At 43.1% G+C, this 15,068-nt stretch overlaps 1 protein-coding gene across 1 annotated transcript in view; it reads right to left on the minus strand.

The window, feature by feature from the left end:
* IKZF3 (IKAROS family zinc finger 3) overlaps positions 1 to 15,068 on the minus strand; it is a 128,496-nt gene that overhangs the window by 29,889 nt on the left and 83,539 nt on the right. Inside the window, exon 7 of the mRNA XM_075350138.1 lies at positions 11,599 to 11,715. Coding sequence (XP_075206253.1) covers positions 11,599 to 11,715 — 117 coding nt within the window. The remainder of the gene's footprint in view (positions 1 to 11,598; positions 11,716 to 15,068) is intronic.

Raw genomic sequence — 15,068 nt, forward strand, 5'->3', positions numbered from 1 at the left:
TGGTTTGCCCTTAGCACCCCAGTCTGACACTGGTACCATTAACACAATTAATGGTAGAGAGAAAAGGGCTAAAAGCTCTGCACTGCCATGGAGATGAGGTCAAAGTACAGATGAAATCGGTGTATAAATTATAATTTATTGTCAACACGTTTCAGAGCCTTCTAGGCTCCTTACTCAGGAAAAATCATAACCATGGTCCCATTAACACGGCAGTAACTGTAGTACTTACATATAAACTATATACCCCTTTGGTTAAGGTCACATCACGACACTGAAATGTTGACATCTCATCTAGTGATTTCTTCATCGCAACCTATTTGCTTCCAAAAGTGTTGGATTTTCTATTGGTTACAATTCGTGACACTTAAAATTGACTTAAATGCAAGTGACATGTGACTGCAACTGGTCCGACCACCGTTCCGGTTCAGAAAGTATATACAAGTCTGCAGTCACATATAGTAAATGCAGACTTATCATTTGAGACCGGAAAACCTCTTTAGAATTAATAGACTTTCAGTTTAAAGTACAATGCAATGCTTTATTTCTCCAGCAGGAAAACTGAAATCTTGTCACTAGGTTCCCTTCCAGATTAAAGTTAATAGCTGAACACCCCAAAAGCATGGACACCTTGTTATTATCTTATTTTGGGAAACATAAGGAATGTATAAAGCTGTTAGTAATAATATTGTTCATAATCGTGACTTGTATTTTGTAGTCTCATAAGTTCATGGTGATTCACAATAAATATACAGATTAAGGGGTACTTTAAACGCTGCGATATTGGTACAGATATCGCTAGCGAGTCTATCCGCCCCCGTCGGTCGTGCATCATGGGCAAATCGCTGCCCGTGGCGCACAACATCGCTAACACACGTCACACGTACTTACTTGCCTAACAACGTCGCTGTTGCCTGTGAACCGCCTCCTTTCTAAGGGGCAGTTCGTGCGGCGTTACAGCGACGTCACACGGCAGCCGTCCAATAGCAGAGGAGGGGCGGAGATGAGCGGCTGGAACATGCCACCCACCTCCTTCCTTCTTCATTGCTGGTGGACAGAGGTAAGGAGATGTTCGTCGCTCCTGCGGTGTCACACATAGCGATGTGTGATGCCGCAGGAACAACGAACAACATCGCTACTCACCAGACAACGATATTTGGTGTTTGGATGACCTCTCCAACACCAACGGTTTTTATCACTTTTGAGATCGTTGAAGGTTGCTCGTACGTGTCACACACTGCGATGTCGCTAATGACGCCGGATGTGCGTCACAAACACAGTGACCCCGACGATAAATCGTTAGCGATGTCGCAGTGTGTAAAGCACCCCTAAGGCTAAGTTCACATGTTCTGTATTGTCCGTTAGAATGGATCCTACATAGATCGGTTGCGAAACTGATTTCTGCCAGATCAGATTTTTTAACATGGGAGTCTATGGATAACGGATCCGTTAACGGATTGCTATTTATTGTCCATTTGCAAGGGATCCAGCAAGAAAACAATGGATCCTTTACAAATGCAAGTACAACGGATGACTAAATAGCAATCCGTTAACGGATCTGTTGTCCATAGACTCCACATGAGCGATGTAGAGATACTCATCCATAATGTGACTTCTAATAAAATTAGTATTACAGCAGAATTGGTTTTATTATCCATCGGCCTAGATGAACTTAATCTGAATTATAGACATATCACATGTCACATCATCCAAGTGATAAAAAATTTACTAGCAGCCAACTGGAAAGACGACAAAGTTCCATCTGTGCTTGAAATAATAGAAAAAGTCTCTTCACACAATATATACGAATATAAATTTGCATTAAAGGAGAAATCTTACACAAAATATTCAACAAGATGGAATTTATGGTCGAAAAAATTCATTCCGAATCTTAAAATATTTAATCCTTGATAACAGTTATTTATCTACTTTTAAGGGTAATAGAGATGAATTTTTCCGTTTATTTATCTTGAAATTATATTTTGCAGTTTTAGAGTTAGACAAAGTTATGTACAAAAATACAACTAAAAGTTAAGCAAATTTCAGAACTCCTTTTCCTACACAATTCTCCTCCCTTTTGTTTTTGTTTTGTTTTTTTTCTTTGCTCCCCTCATCCTTTCCCCTCCCTGGTTAAAATGTTAAACTTACATAGACTCGACTATAATTTGTTACTCATTTTGCATGTTGTCAACATAACTTGTAAAAATTGTATTTCACTTTACATTATAAAAATCAATAAAGTATACATAGACTCCACATGTTCAAAACGGATCCGTTAACAACGGACAAAAAAGTAGTGTTTGCATAACTTTTTTTACCAACGGATCTCTAGTGGATCCGTAATAATGGATAACCTCAGGACATGTAAACCAAGCCTAATTCAGATTATGGATTTCCAATAGACCACCACACAACATTTCTTACATGTCAGTGTTACTGGCAGACACAGAAGGAAGAGGGCCCCTGAGCAAGAACAGCATATGAGCCTTTTGCCATCTAATGCACAATTCCACCTGCTTTGTTTAGTGGAAATGGCCCCTTACCTCTTGGGCCCCTGTGCGACTGCAAAAGTTGCAATAATGATAAGTCCTACCCTGAAAGAAGTTGTATATGTGCAGCTTTTTCGTGTTCTCAGGATTAGTGCATACACAGCCTCCTCGTTCTTCACGCTACTCTCACTATAAAAACATTACACTTGCATATTTCCCCGAATAATTTTTCCCGCTGTGTAAATCTGAAACAGAAACAATTAATTTCACAAGCCTCACACCTAGATACTTGTCAGTTCAGAAGAAGATTATGACAGCCCCATATTTTTATTTTTGAGGTGACATTCATTTTAACCCTGAGCTTAATCGTAACACTTTTCCCATTTATGCTTTAAAGGGAACCTATCAGCAGGATTTTACAACCCAGACTATTTATTTGTACATATAGGTCTTTCAATACATTTACCTAACCAGTCAAGGCCTTCAGAGTCTGAAGAGCTATTTGTAGATCTGAAACCTCTGTTACTCCAGCTCTATTCCTCACCAGGTGCCACCTCTTCCTATTTGATTGACAACCACTATGTGACTTGAGACAAAGGAATAGAGCTGGAGTGACAGATGCTTCTACTTTTAGTCTTATTTACATATCAATTTAAAAACTGAATTTTAGTAATGGAGGAACAGACTGGTCATGTAATGGTATTGCTACTCTTGTCTTTGAAATAACTACTTGCACATATAAATAGTTTGGGGAGTAAAATCCTGATGACAGAGTGTCTTTAAGGCTGGAATCACATGCAGTTTTTCATGAAGTTTGAGTTGCATGAACTGAAACAAAACTAGAAATGTTAAAAAAGGATTTATATCTCCCCATCTTGCTGGATCCCCTTTTGGCTTTTGTTAAAAAAAAGAGCATTAAAAAATGTGGTGTTTTTCCACAAACGCTGTTTGTGAGGCCAACCTAAGGGTTGTGAGGCCAAACTAAGACAGTATAGTAGTCATTTTCTTGTCTGCATAATGCCGGCAAGACCTGGCATAATCACAGGCTTGTGAACTTAACCAACAGCCTCTTATATGCCTATGGAGACCATTAACACAGGTCATGAGAACTGCAAGTACCAGGATGAGAAAATCAACCTCAATAAAGTGAATGTGAATTACCAAATGGTTATAGGAAGTCTAAGGAATAAAGTTCTCCTTGTGGAGAGTGCCAAGATGACATAAGAAGAGTTATAGACCATGCAATGCTCCCCTAGGTATGTTAATATGCAAGCAACCTCCTCAGAGAAGAAGAGGTCAGGAATAGTGATGAGCGAGTACTAAAAAGCTCGGGTGCTCGAGGCTCGGGACGAGCATCCCAAGATACTCGTGTACTCGGCCCGAGCACCGAGCCCAATGTTATCCTATGGGAGACCCGAGTATTTTTGTGAAATGACCCCCCGGCAGCATGTAGAAACCCTAAAAATGTCACAAAAGTCTCAGAAGAGTGCTCAAATGACATGGCAACAGCATGGGGAAGACCCCTTGAAGCATTTATCACTCAAAAGTCACAGCTGTGAACAATTTTGTCCGAGTTTTACGCCATTTTTACGGACTCACCAGAAAACCTTACAAAATGACACCAAAATGAATTTTCATGGCGGAAATGTTAAGGGCACATACCCAATAGTGAGATAGAGCTGGTGTATGTTACTTTTTGAGATTAATACATGAAAGATTTTACGTGAAAACCTTGTGTGGCACTCCGATGTACAAAACGCACGTTTTGTGCTTTTTACTAACGATGTCGGTCATTTTTTTTTTCATTCTATCTCCCGTCGGTCGGTCTCGCTCTGTCTGTCTCTCTCTGTCTTGTCTGTCCCCCTCTCACAGTCTGTCGGTCAGTCTCCCCCCTCTCTCTTACTTACCGTTCCCCGATCACCGGCGCGGCGCTGCACTGCTGTTCACTAAACTCCGGCGGCTTTTCCTCTTTTGAAAAAGCCGGCCGCTCATTAATCAATCTCGTATTCTCTGCTTTCCTGCTTTTCGGCGCCTATGATTGGTTGCAGTGAGACACGCCCCCACACTGAGTGACAGCTGTCTCACTGCACCCAATCACAGCAGCCGGTGTGTGTGTATACTGTGCAGTGAAATAAATAATTAAATAATTAAAAAAAACGGCGTGCGGTCCTCCCAATTTTAATACCAGCCAGATAAAGCCATACGGCTGAAGGCTGGTATTCTCAGGATGGGGAGCTCCACGTTATGGGGAGCCCCCCACCCTAACAATATCAGTCAGCAGCCGCCCAGAATTGCCGCATACATTATATGCGACAGTTCTGGGACTGTACCCGGCTCTTCCCGATTTACCCTAGTGCGTTGGCAAATCGGGGTAATAAGGAGTTAATGGCAGCCCATAGCTGCCACTAAATCCTAGATTAATCATGTCAGGCGTCTCCCCGAGATTCCTTCCATGATTAATCTGTAAATTATAGTTAAAAAACACACACACCCGAAAAATCCTTTATTAGAAATAAAAAACACTAACAAAGTCCCTCATTACCAATTTATTAACCCCGACAAACCCTCCATGTCCGGCGTAATCCACGGACCTCCAGCGTCGCGTCCAGCTCTGCTGCATGCAGGTGACAGGAGCAGCAGAATACACCGCCGCTCCGGTCACCTCTGTTGCCAGCTGTCACTGAGGTTACCTGGATCCAGCGGTGGATGCAGCGATGGCCGCGGGTAACCTCAGTGACAGCTCAGCTGATCGCGCTACTCACCGCCGCTCCGGTCAGCTCCATGCACCAACTGAGGTGAGTATAGCGATAGCGATAGCGCTATTCCCTTCATTAGCTGCGTGGAGGTGACCGGAGCGGCGGTGTCTTCTGCAGCTTCTGTTACTTCCATGCAGCAGAGCTGGACGCGACGCTGGAGGTCCGTGGATTACGCCGGACATGGAGGGTTTGTCGGGGTTAATAAATTGGTAATGAGGGACTTTGTTAGTGTTTTTTATTTCTAATAAATGATTTTTTCGGGTGTGTGTGTTTTTTAACTGTAATTTACAGATTAATCATGGAAGGTATCTCAGACGCCTGACATGATTAATCTAGGATTTAGTGGCAGCTATGGGCTGCCATTAACTCCTTATTACCCCGATTTGCCAACGCACTAGGGTAAATCGGGAAGAGCCGGGTACAGTCCCAGAACTGTCACATATAATGTATGCGGCAATTCTGGGCAGCTGCTGACTGATATTGTTAGGGTGGGGGGCTCCCCATAACGTGGAGCTCCCCATCCTGAGAATACCAGCCTTCAGCTGTATGGCTTTATCTTGCTGGTATTAAAATTGGGGGGACCGCACGCCGTTTTTTTTAATCATTTATTTATTTATTTTACTGCACAGTATAGACCCGCCCACCGGCTGCTGTGATTGGGTGCAGTGAGACACCTGTCACTCAGCGTGGGGGCGTGTCTCACTGCAACCAATCATAGGCGCCTGTGGGCGTGGAAAGCAGGGAATATGAGATGGCTGTGTACAGAGCACAGCGCGCCCGCCGGTATAAAGGCTCGGTCACGCTGTGCAGGCCGGTCAATCACTGCAATTCCACAACTAACAGGGCTGTGGCATTGCAGTGGTCTGCCAGCCAATCCCTGCATGAGGGCTGGCTCTCAAAAGAGCGCCAACATGCAGGGATGAAGACCACGAGTACAGCACGAGTATCGCGAGATTACTCGGTCCCCGCCGAGTAGCCCGAGTACAGTGATACTCGTGCGAGTACCGAGTAGTAACAAGCATACTCGCTCATCACTAGTCAGGAACTCTAGCGCAACCTATTGGAAGTTGTCCTAAAAATCAATATTGACCCTTTAAATGCTCTTGTCACATGAGGTATGATATAACAATCCAAACCAGACACTTCATTTACAGACACATGTTTTGGAGTGTCTGCCCTTCATCAGTGCAAAGCAGATGAACTTGTTTTCTTGTGTGAGAGGCCAGTAAGCATGAATATAGTTGCAGACCTCTTCCTCGCTGAACAAGCCACTTACATATCTAAATTTCCAGCGTTGCATTACATGGCCTATAAGTATTCCCATTCCAACTTAACACTCTCCCTAAAGAGAAACCTTACCCATTAATGCACTCAGCCAAACCGGTTCTCCTGCTTTACATTGATGAGGGGCAAACACCCCGGAAACATATGTCTGCAAATGGAGTTTCTGTTTTGGTTTCTTGGCGTACAGTTCTACTTGCGCACAGCTTCCGATGCAAGAGCATTGGAAGCGACATGCTAATGACCCCCTGCTGCGAGCATCAGCCAAGTGTCATGCGACTGTGATACGATCTTGCGATCGCATCACAGGTGCGGAGAAGAGGGAGGGAACACTTTCTCCCCATCTCCTCCATACCCTGTCTCTGCATACATCGCACTGCACTTGGATTACATGTGAGTGCAGTGCGATGTTTCACACGCTCCCATAGACTTGTATTGGGGTGCGTGAGCCCAGAATCACTGCCACACGCAGCATGCTGCGATTCATTTCTCAGTCCGCTATGGCATTAGAAATCCATCGCAGATGGACACCACACTGCCCCATAGTTTTGCACTAGAGTGATGGGAATCTGATGTTTTATCGGATTGCACTCGTCTGTGCAAAACGCAAGTGGAAACAACCCCTTATCCTAAGTCTTGAGGCACGACTCCTTAAAGGGTCGATTTTGACTTTTAGGAATTGCTGCTCCCAATCGATAGCACCAGAGTTCCTGACCTCGTCCTCTCTGAAGAGGCTACTTCCATATTTAAATAGGCACAGGTATTCATGCATTTTTTTTCAAGCATTGGCCTATAAGTATTCCCATTCCAACTTAACACTCTCCCTAAAGAGAAACCTTACCCATTAATGCACTCAGCCAAACCGGTTCTCCTGCTTTACATTGATGAGGGGCAAACACCCCGGAAACATATGTCTGCAAATGGAGTTTCTGTTTTGGTTTCTTGGCGTACAGTTCTACTTGCGCACAGCTTCCGATGCAAGAGCATTGGAAGCGACATGCTAATGACCCCCTGCTGCGAGCATCAGCCAAGTGTCATGCGACTGTGATACGATCTTGCGATCGCATCACAGGTGCGGAGAAGAGGGAGGGAACACTTTCTCCCCATCTCCTCCATACCCTGTCTCTGCATACATCGCACTGCACTTGGATTACATGTGAGTGCAGTGCGATGTTTCACACGCTCCCATAGACTTGTATTGGGGTGCGTGAGCCCAGAATCACTGCCAAACGCAGCATGCTGCGATTCATTTCTCAGTCCGCTATGGCATTAGAAATCCATCGCAGATGGACACCACACTGCCCCATAGTTTTGCACTAGAGTGATGGGAATCTGATGTTTTATCGGATTGCACTCGTCTGTGCAAAACGCAAGTGGAAACAACCCCTTATCCTAAGTCTTGAGGCACGACTCCTTAAAGGGTCGATTTTGACTTTTAGGAATTGCTGCTCCCAATCGATAGCACCAGAGTTCCTGACCTCGTCCTCTCTGAAGAGGCTACTTCCATATTTAAATAGGCACAGGTATTCATGCATTTTTTTTCAAGCATTTTTTGGTGGCATCACACACTTTTGGCACTCATTTATGCAGGCTTTGTTTCTAATATATAACCATATGGAAAAACTACTAAAGAAAAGTCATGCTTCATATGAAAAGCAAGCGACATTTTTGGGGGAAAAAAAAAGTAAAAAGCTTAAAAAAACACATATGCATCAATAACACCACAAAAGGATGCTTGTAAAAATGATACAAAAAAAACATTGTTCATTCCTGCACATTTGTATCTTTATCATTTCTAAAGTACTTGCACATTAGTGTGAAGGGGATTTTCCATAAAGTAATATAACACTAAAAACAGAAACATTGAAAGTACATTTGTGCAGAAAATATCCAAGTTAGTAAATATGAATGAGCTGAAGTGCGGACCTGATGTGTTATAAAACACGCCACTGACAAATGCTTATTATAGACTATTTCTATTTAAGAGGCTTGCTTATATTTTCTGCGACATATCATAAATCTACAGCAGCACTTGAAACATTACCCTTCAAGCAACACTGCAAACATCAATGGATGTCAAACACGCTATAGCAGTAAAAGAAATATTTCCATTTTTACCAAACAGACAAAAAAAGCCAACTCCGAGGTTATGCAAGCTGCATGTTTTGAACTAACCAATCCAAGAAAGTAAACATATTTTTTTGATCCAGTAATAGTTTTTAAGCCTTTCTGGTGGCAACTGAGGTTCCCATGTTATTAATGAATCACTATACAATTTTTTTAAAAAAAATTTTTTAAAGCACCACTCCAGCGTTTTCATTTGTTTTTTTTAATTTTACTGCTAGAGTGGTGCTTTAAATCTACAGAAAGTCCCTTACCCCTAGTCTTATACACAACCTCTGGCGTCTTCATCTGCTGTTCGTGTCACTCTGATCTTCGTCAGTTTATCACCTGTCGGCTGCTCCAGTGTTTTATTGCAACTCAATACAACTCTATGAAAGCCTCATTCTAGCTCTCATAGACTTGTATTGAGAGCTTGTGACTTAATTTTTCACTTCAGGCCTGTCAGAAGTTATGGTCTTAAGATGAAAATTGGTTCTGTGGGACAGGAGTGACACCAAAAAAGTGCAGGCGGCAAAGGGTATAAGACCAGGGGCAGGGGACCTAGGTTAAAAAGACCAATTACATGTGTGAGGGCTGATGTGTATGGTACAGCCCAGCTTCTGAGCCTGCAATATACACTGTCACCTGACCAGACAAATATATAATCCAAAGTAAGCTTTGGCACCCTGTAATGCTTCTTATTATAGAGAGGCGTATTTGGGGGGCACCTGGGTCATTTGCCCCAGGCACACTCAGCAGGGAAGTGCCATCAGGCCGCCGCCTGATGCAGTGGCCCAAAGTGTCTCCCCGGCAGCTGCATTTTGCTGCCCATTCTAGTAGCATTCAGCCATTCTCTGAGCTGATTGTCAAGCTGACAGCTGACTCATAGAAGGTGTAGCACTCTGACTCCCAGCAATCAATTGTACTCATGTCTTTCATGCGCGAGTATAATTGAAGCCCTGACCACCAGCACTTCCTGACGTCACTTGCTGGCATCGCATAGAAGCGAAGATCGTTTGTTGGTGTGGTAAGCGCTCCAATGGAGTTGAAGACACCAAAGGTTTATTGTAATTTGGGGAATTTGAGAAAACAGTAAGGGGAGCAGGATTGGTGGGGAATGGGTGCGGACACAGTATCAGGAGTAGGAAAGGGGGATGAGTGAAGTCACAGAATGGAGAGTGAGGAGTGGACACAGTATGATGAGCAAGGGGGTGATTGGTGCAGACACAATATGGGAGGGGGGATGTAAGAGGAGACATGGAATGTGAGAGGAAAATGGGTGTAGACACAGTATGTTAAGCGAGAAGGGGATTGGGTACAGACACAGTATGGTAAGCAAAGAGTGGGATGGGTATGGACACTGTATGAAGAGTAAAGGGGGAATGGATACAGACACTGTATGGTGAGTGAGGGAGAATGGGTGCGGACACAATATAAGGGATGAGCAGGAGGGATGGGTGCAGACAGTATGAGAATTTAGAAGGGACGGCTTAGATTGGAGCACAGTTTATAACCATGCACCTTTTAATGCCTTTTTCTGTGATACTAGGTTTGTTTTTAGCCTAGTTTAACCTAATATATAAATAAATACTGTGATTTAAAAAATGGCGTGGGGTTACCCCTATTTTTTTTATAACCAGCCAAGGTAAAACAGAAAGCTATGGGCTGGTGTTATCAGGCTGCAAAAGTCTATGGTTATTTGTCAATTCCCAGCCTAACAATACCAGCCCACAGCCACCTTCAGAATTGGCACATTAAATGCGCCAATTCTAGCATTTTGCCCGGCTCTTCTTGATTGCCCTGGTGCGGTGGCAATTGGGGAACTATTTTTTGGGATTGATGTCTCTCTGTACAGCAGAACCGATTGGAGTATATCAGCTTCAAGTCCCCTAAGGGGACTAGTAAAAGCAATAAAAAGTTTAAAGCAAAAGTTTTTAAAAATAAACTAAAAACACAAGAGTTCAAATTACCCCTCTTATGCCCCATCTCCGATCCACCATGACTTTTAGCTGCACATGTTGGCCGATCAGATCAGCCGATATCTTTTTGAGTGTAGTCATATTATATTGAGGTGAATTTTCTTGATTACTTATTTCCTTTGCTTTGATGTAGTATATGATCAACCATGAAAAGGCCCTGTGACAAAACGCGTAGGTTTAGGGCGCACATAGGTGGTTCTGCTGAACAATATCTTTAATCATCATTAATTAAACATTAAGTTTTAGATTGTTCATTCATCGCTGGAGATTTCCTACTTCCATTGGTCACTTGCTTCTCCGATCTGGACAGCTCCTTGCGATACTCTCATCACAATTATGCGAGCAACAGGGACTGGTGAGCTGATTCTCCCCACCCCCTTTTTTTGGATTATCCAGAATACGAATCAAATGTATGCTACGATTTTTTACATGAAAAAAAAGGTAAAAACATTTAACTAAACTATCTCATTCATTTGCATTGGTCCTTATGCTACCTGTTTTGTGTAGGGAAAGCACTGACGTTTTCTGAACAAGCCCTGATGAAGGTTTAATAAATTAGAGTATACACCTTGTAAAGTAGCACATTACTAAACTTGTGCATCTTTCAGCATTACAGGCATTACCATCTTTGCATTGCTAAATATACATTAACGTTGATAAGATTATGCTTGAGGTTTTTTTTCAGACACCTGAAATTTGCAGCTGTCCTGATAAATCCTTCCCCTTTCTCAAGTTATGCTTCAATACTTGTAAGACTCCCCTTTTCCACTCAAAGCAAACAGACAATAGTCTTCATTGCATGACTGAATGTACTTAGAACTGGAAAGAGGTTGTGAAACCAAGGAGCCCATAAACACTGGGGAGAAGCGGGGGGGGAAAGCCCGTGGTAATGTCACAAATGAAGATGTATGTGTGTTATCAACCTAACAGCAGGGCATTGTCTAAACTTGGAATTGTAAACTTTGGATGGCCATCCTAATATTAGTCACCTACCAATAAATTTCTGGGGCATGGAGCTTTTCCTTTTTGCAACATTGTTGGCTAAACGGTCCAGTACCAGTGCCCGATCACTCCCCATTTCTGGTTTAACTTGCCTGGGTTCTTCAACAGCTGTAGAGAAATGGAAGAAAGAATAAAAACAAATAAATCAACATATTTCTATTAAACAATGTAAAAGTCTTTGGAAAAAGTGTAATTATTATGTACAATGTCACAAAAAAGGGTACAAAAACTATGTAAAGGACACAAAGAATAGGACACTCAATATTCAACTGAGAGGTGATCCTCAAACGTTGGTGGAGCCGGGAAACCTAGGTTGTTAACTGTTAAGAAATTCCAGGACACTCCTTAAAAATAGGGCACATTTTTGCCCTGTGCGTAAAAGAAACTTAAGATGTCCATGATTTTTTTAAGTTGAAGAAACTTGTACAGAATATTTTGACTGTAATAGTCATCATTTTACAGTTTACAGTGAACGCAGCTGATGTCTTCATATCAGAATTATAGGCTGTAGGCACATAGAATCATACAACACTTACAATCTTATATATAATATTATATAATAATAGTAGACACTAAAGCGGGCTTTACACACAGCGACATCGCTAGCGCCTGCCCCAGTCGGTTGTGCATCACGGGCAAACTGCTGCCCGTGGCACACAACATCGCTAACACCCGTCACACGTACTTACCTGCATAGCGACGTCGCTGTGGCCGGCGAACCGCCTCCTTTCTAAGGGGGGCGGTTCGTTCGGCATCACAGCGGCGTCACTAAGTGTCCACCCAATAGAAGCGGACGGGTGGAGATGATCGGGCGGAGATGAGCGGGCGGAACATCCTGCCTACCTCATTGCGGGAGGCCGCAGATGTTCCTCGTTCCGGCGGTGTCACACATAGCGAGCTGCCAAGGGAACGATGAACAACCTGCATCCTGCAACCGCAACGATAATCAGGATTTGAACAACTGGTCAACGATCAACGATTAGGTGAGTAATTTTGATCGTTAACGGTTGTTCATGCGTTTCACACGCAACGACGTCGCTAACGAGACCAAAAGTGTGTCATGAATTCCGTGACCCCAACGACATCTCGTTAGCGATGTCGTTGCGTGTAAAGCCCACTTTAGAACCTAATGATTTATTTTAGGTTTTCAATTTATTCGTAAAAAATATTGTCTGTTCAGGATTTTTTGATAAGTTGTCCAGAAAAAAATAAAAAAAAGTCAAGTTTGCATACCTGCGTAAAACTGTCAGACAGGCTGCCTGGCTGTTCTCCTATACTATTGCTGGTTAAACGATGATTTTCAGTAGTTGATAAATGCAATTATTTTTTTGCTTGAAACTATGTAAAAGTACAAAGAATACACTAAAAATAGTTTAGAAGGCATTTCCACCCATCATTGAAAGGAAGGATTTATTCTTTGCACAATTTGGAGAAAGCAGAAATAACACAGGTGTGCAAAATTTGGGTTTATGAAAATTGTTTCAAATCCAGTGACTGATTCTTAGGTTTTTTTTATGCCCTGATTGAAAAAAACACTTCTATTTTTAACCATCACATGTGTATTTTGCACAAAATGAGAATGAAATTAACTACAAACAAGATGAACAACAAAACACTTTATTGCAGCAAAAAATTTACACAAGCGCTGTCCTATAATACCTCTCTCTCTCTCTCTATATATATGTATTGAACATTCATCCTGCAATTTTATTGGAATTTCATTTTTGCGCCATTTCTTTTACTCTTCAAAGTTTCTGTTGATACCTTTTCTATTATAGAAGATCTGTGGATCTTCTCTGTTATGTGTCCACAGCAATAGGCCCCCATCATGTTCACATTTCATCTACCTTGGTATCATCGTTCCATCACTTTGATGTCCCGATTAAATCTTTCCCCTTGCTCTTTGCTAGAAGCACCAAGGTTTTCAGGAAAGTAGTCCAAATGGGAATGTAAAAAATGTAACTTCAAATTCCTCAAACAACCAAAGGCTTTGAAAAGTTTCAGCATGTTCTCCATGATGGACTTCAATTTTGGATATTTTTGCTGTGTATAAAATTCTTCACGACTTCTTTAAAAGAATCCCAAGCCTTCATTGCTTTCCTTTTTGTTTCGAACACATCGCCCTTCATGAGTTTATGAATATCCAGACTAACAAAAATGCTTTCCTTCAGTTTTGCTTCAGACAGTCCCTGAAATTTGGCACACAGGTACCATATTTTTTTGGTTTATAAGACACACTGGATTATAAGATGCACCCCAAATTTAGAGGGAAAAAAGGTAAAAAAAAAAAGGGTTCATCTTACAATCTGGTTGTCTCTTACTGAGGGGGAGGCGGTGGTGGTGGAACGGGATCACAGGAGGCAGGGGCGGTGGTGGAGGAGGCCAATGCTGTGGGCAGTGCAGGCGGCAGGTGTCCCAGATGCTGTGAGGTAGGCAACTTCCAGAAACCGTCGGCGGTGCGGGTTTCAAAGAAATGGCACCCGGAGTCGGCACGTGCACTGATTGAGCTATTGGCTCAATAACAAGCCAAGATCTCATCTGAGTGCCATTTTCCGTAAGTCCGCTGCTGGGAGATCAATGGGACGGAGGCGGCGCGGGCGCAGATGAAATCTTGAGCCGAGAGCTCCATCTGTGCACGCGCCACCTCTGGGCACTATTATCTGAACCCTGCACCACCATTTTAAGAATTTCCCTGTCTCACAGCTCGCCGCCGCACTGGTCCCAGCACAGCTCGCCGTTGTACAGGCTCTGCACAGCCTGCCATCGCCGCACAGGCCCCAGCACAGCCTGCTGTCACCGCACAGGCCCCAGCACAGCCTGCCGTCGCCGCACAGGCTCCAGCACAGCCCGCCACCGCCGCACAGGCCCAAACACTCCGGTCGCCGCCGCACAGGCGCCAGCACAACTGTCCGCCACCATACAGACCCCAACATAGCTCGCCGCACAGGCATCAGCACAGCGCCTGCCTCCTGTGACCTCTCCCCACCACCTCCCGGTAAGGTTCATTCGGATTTCAAGACACACCCCTCATTTTCCTCCCAATATTTTGGGAGGAAAAGTGTGTTTTATAATCTGAAACATATGGTACTTAAAATCCTCTCTCCTTCAATCAGTAGAGCTTTCACAAACTGCTTCATCAGTCCAAGGTTATTGTGGAGTGATGGAAGGAGAACTATAGTGGAATCAACTAAACTGTCCACAACTATGTTCTTGAGTCCAGGTTGTAAAGATGTTCTGATTGGTCAACTTTTTTGGCTCCAGTGATGACTCCTATCCCGGCTGTCCCATTCACACAAAAAGCATTGGCACTTCATGCATCCTCTTTGATGCCCAAGGAGCAAAGAGAGAACTTTCAGATCACCACATTTGTGCATCCTTCATACTTGTAGTTAAGTTTCCTGAGACTAAAGTCTAAATTCTCATAGCTTTCTTGTAAGTGCTTTCAGACATTTTTTGGATGA

This window comes from Anomaloglossus baeobatrachus, chromosome 5 (genome assembly GCF_048569485.1).
Source record: "Anomaloglossus baeobatrachus isolate aAnoBae1 chromosome 5, aAnoBae1.hap1, whole genome shotgun sequence".
Classification (NCBI taxonomy): Eukaryota; Metazoa; Chordata; class Amphibia; order Anura; family Aromobatidae; genus Anomaloglossus; species Anomaloglossus baeobatrachus.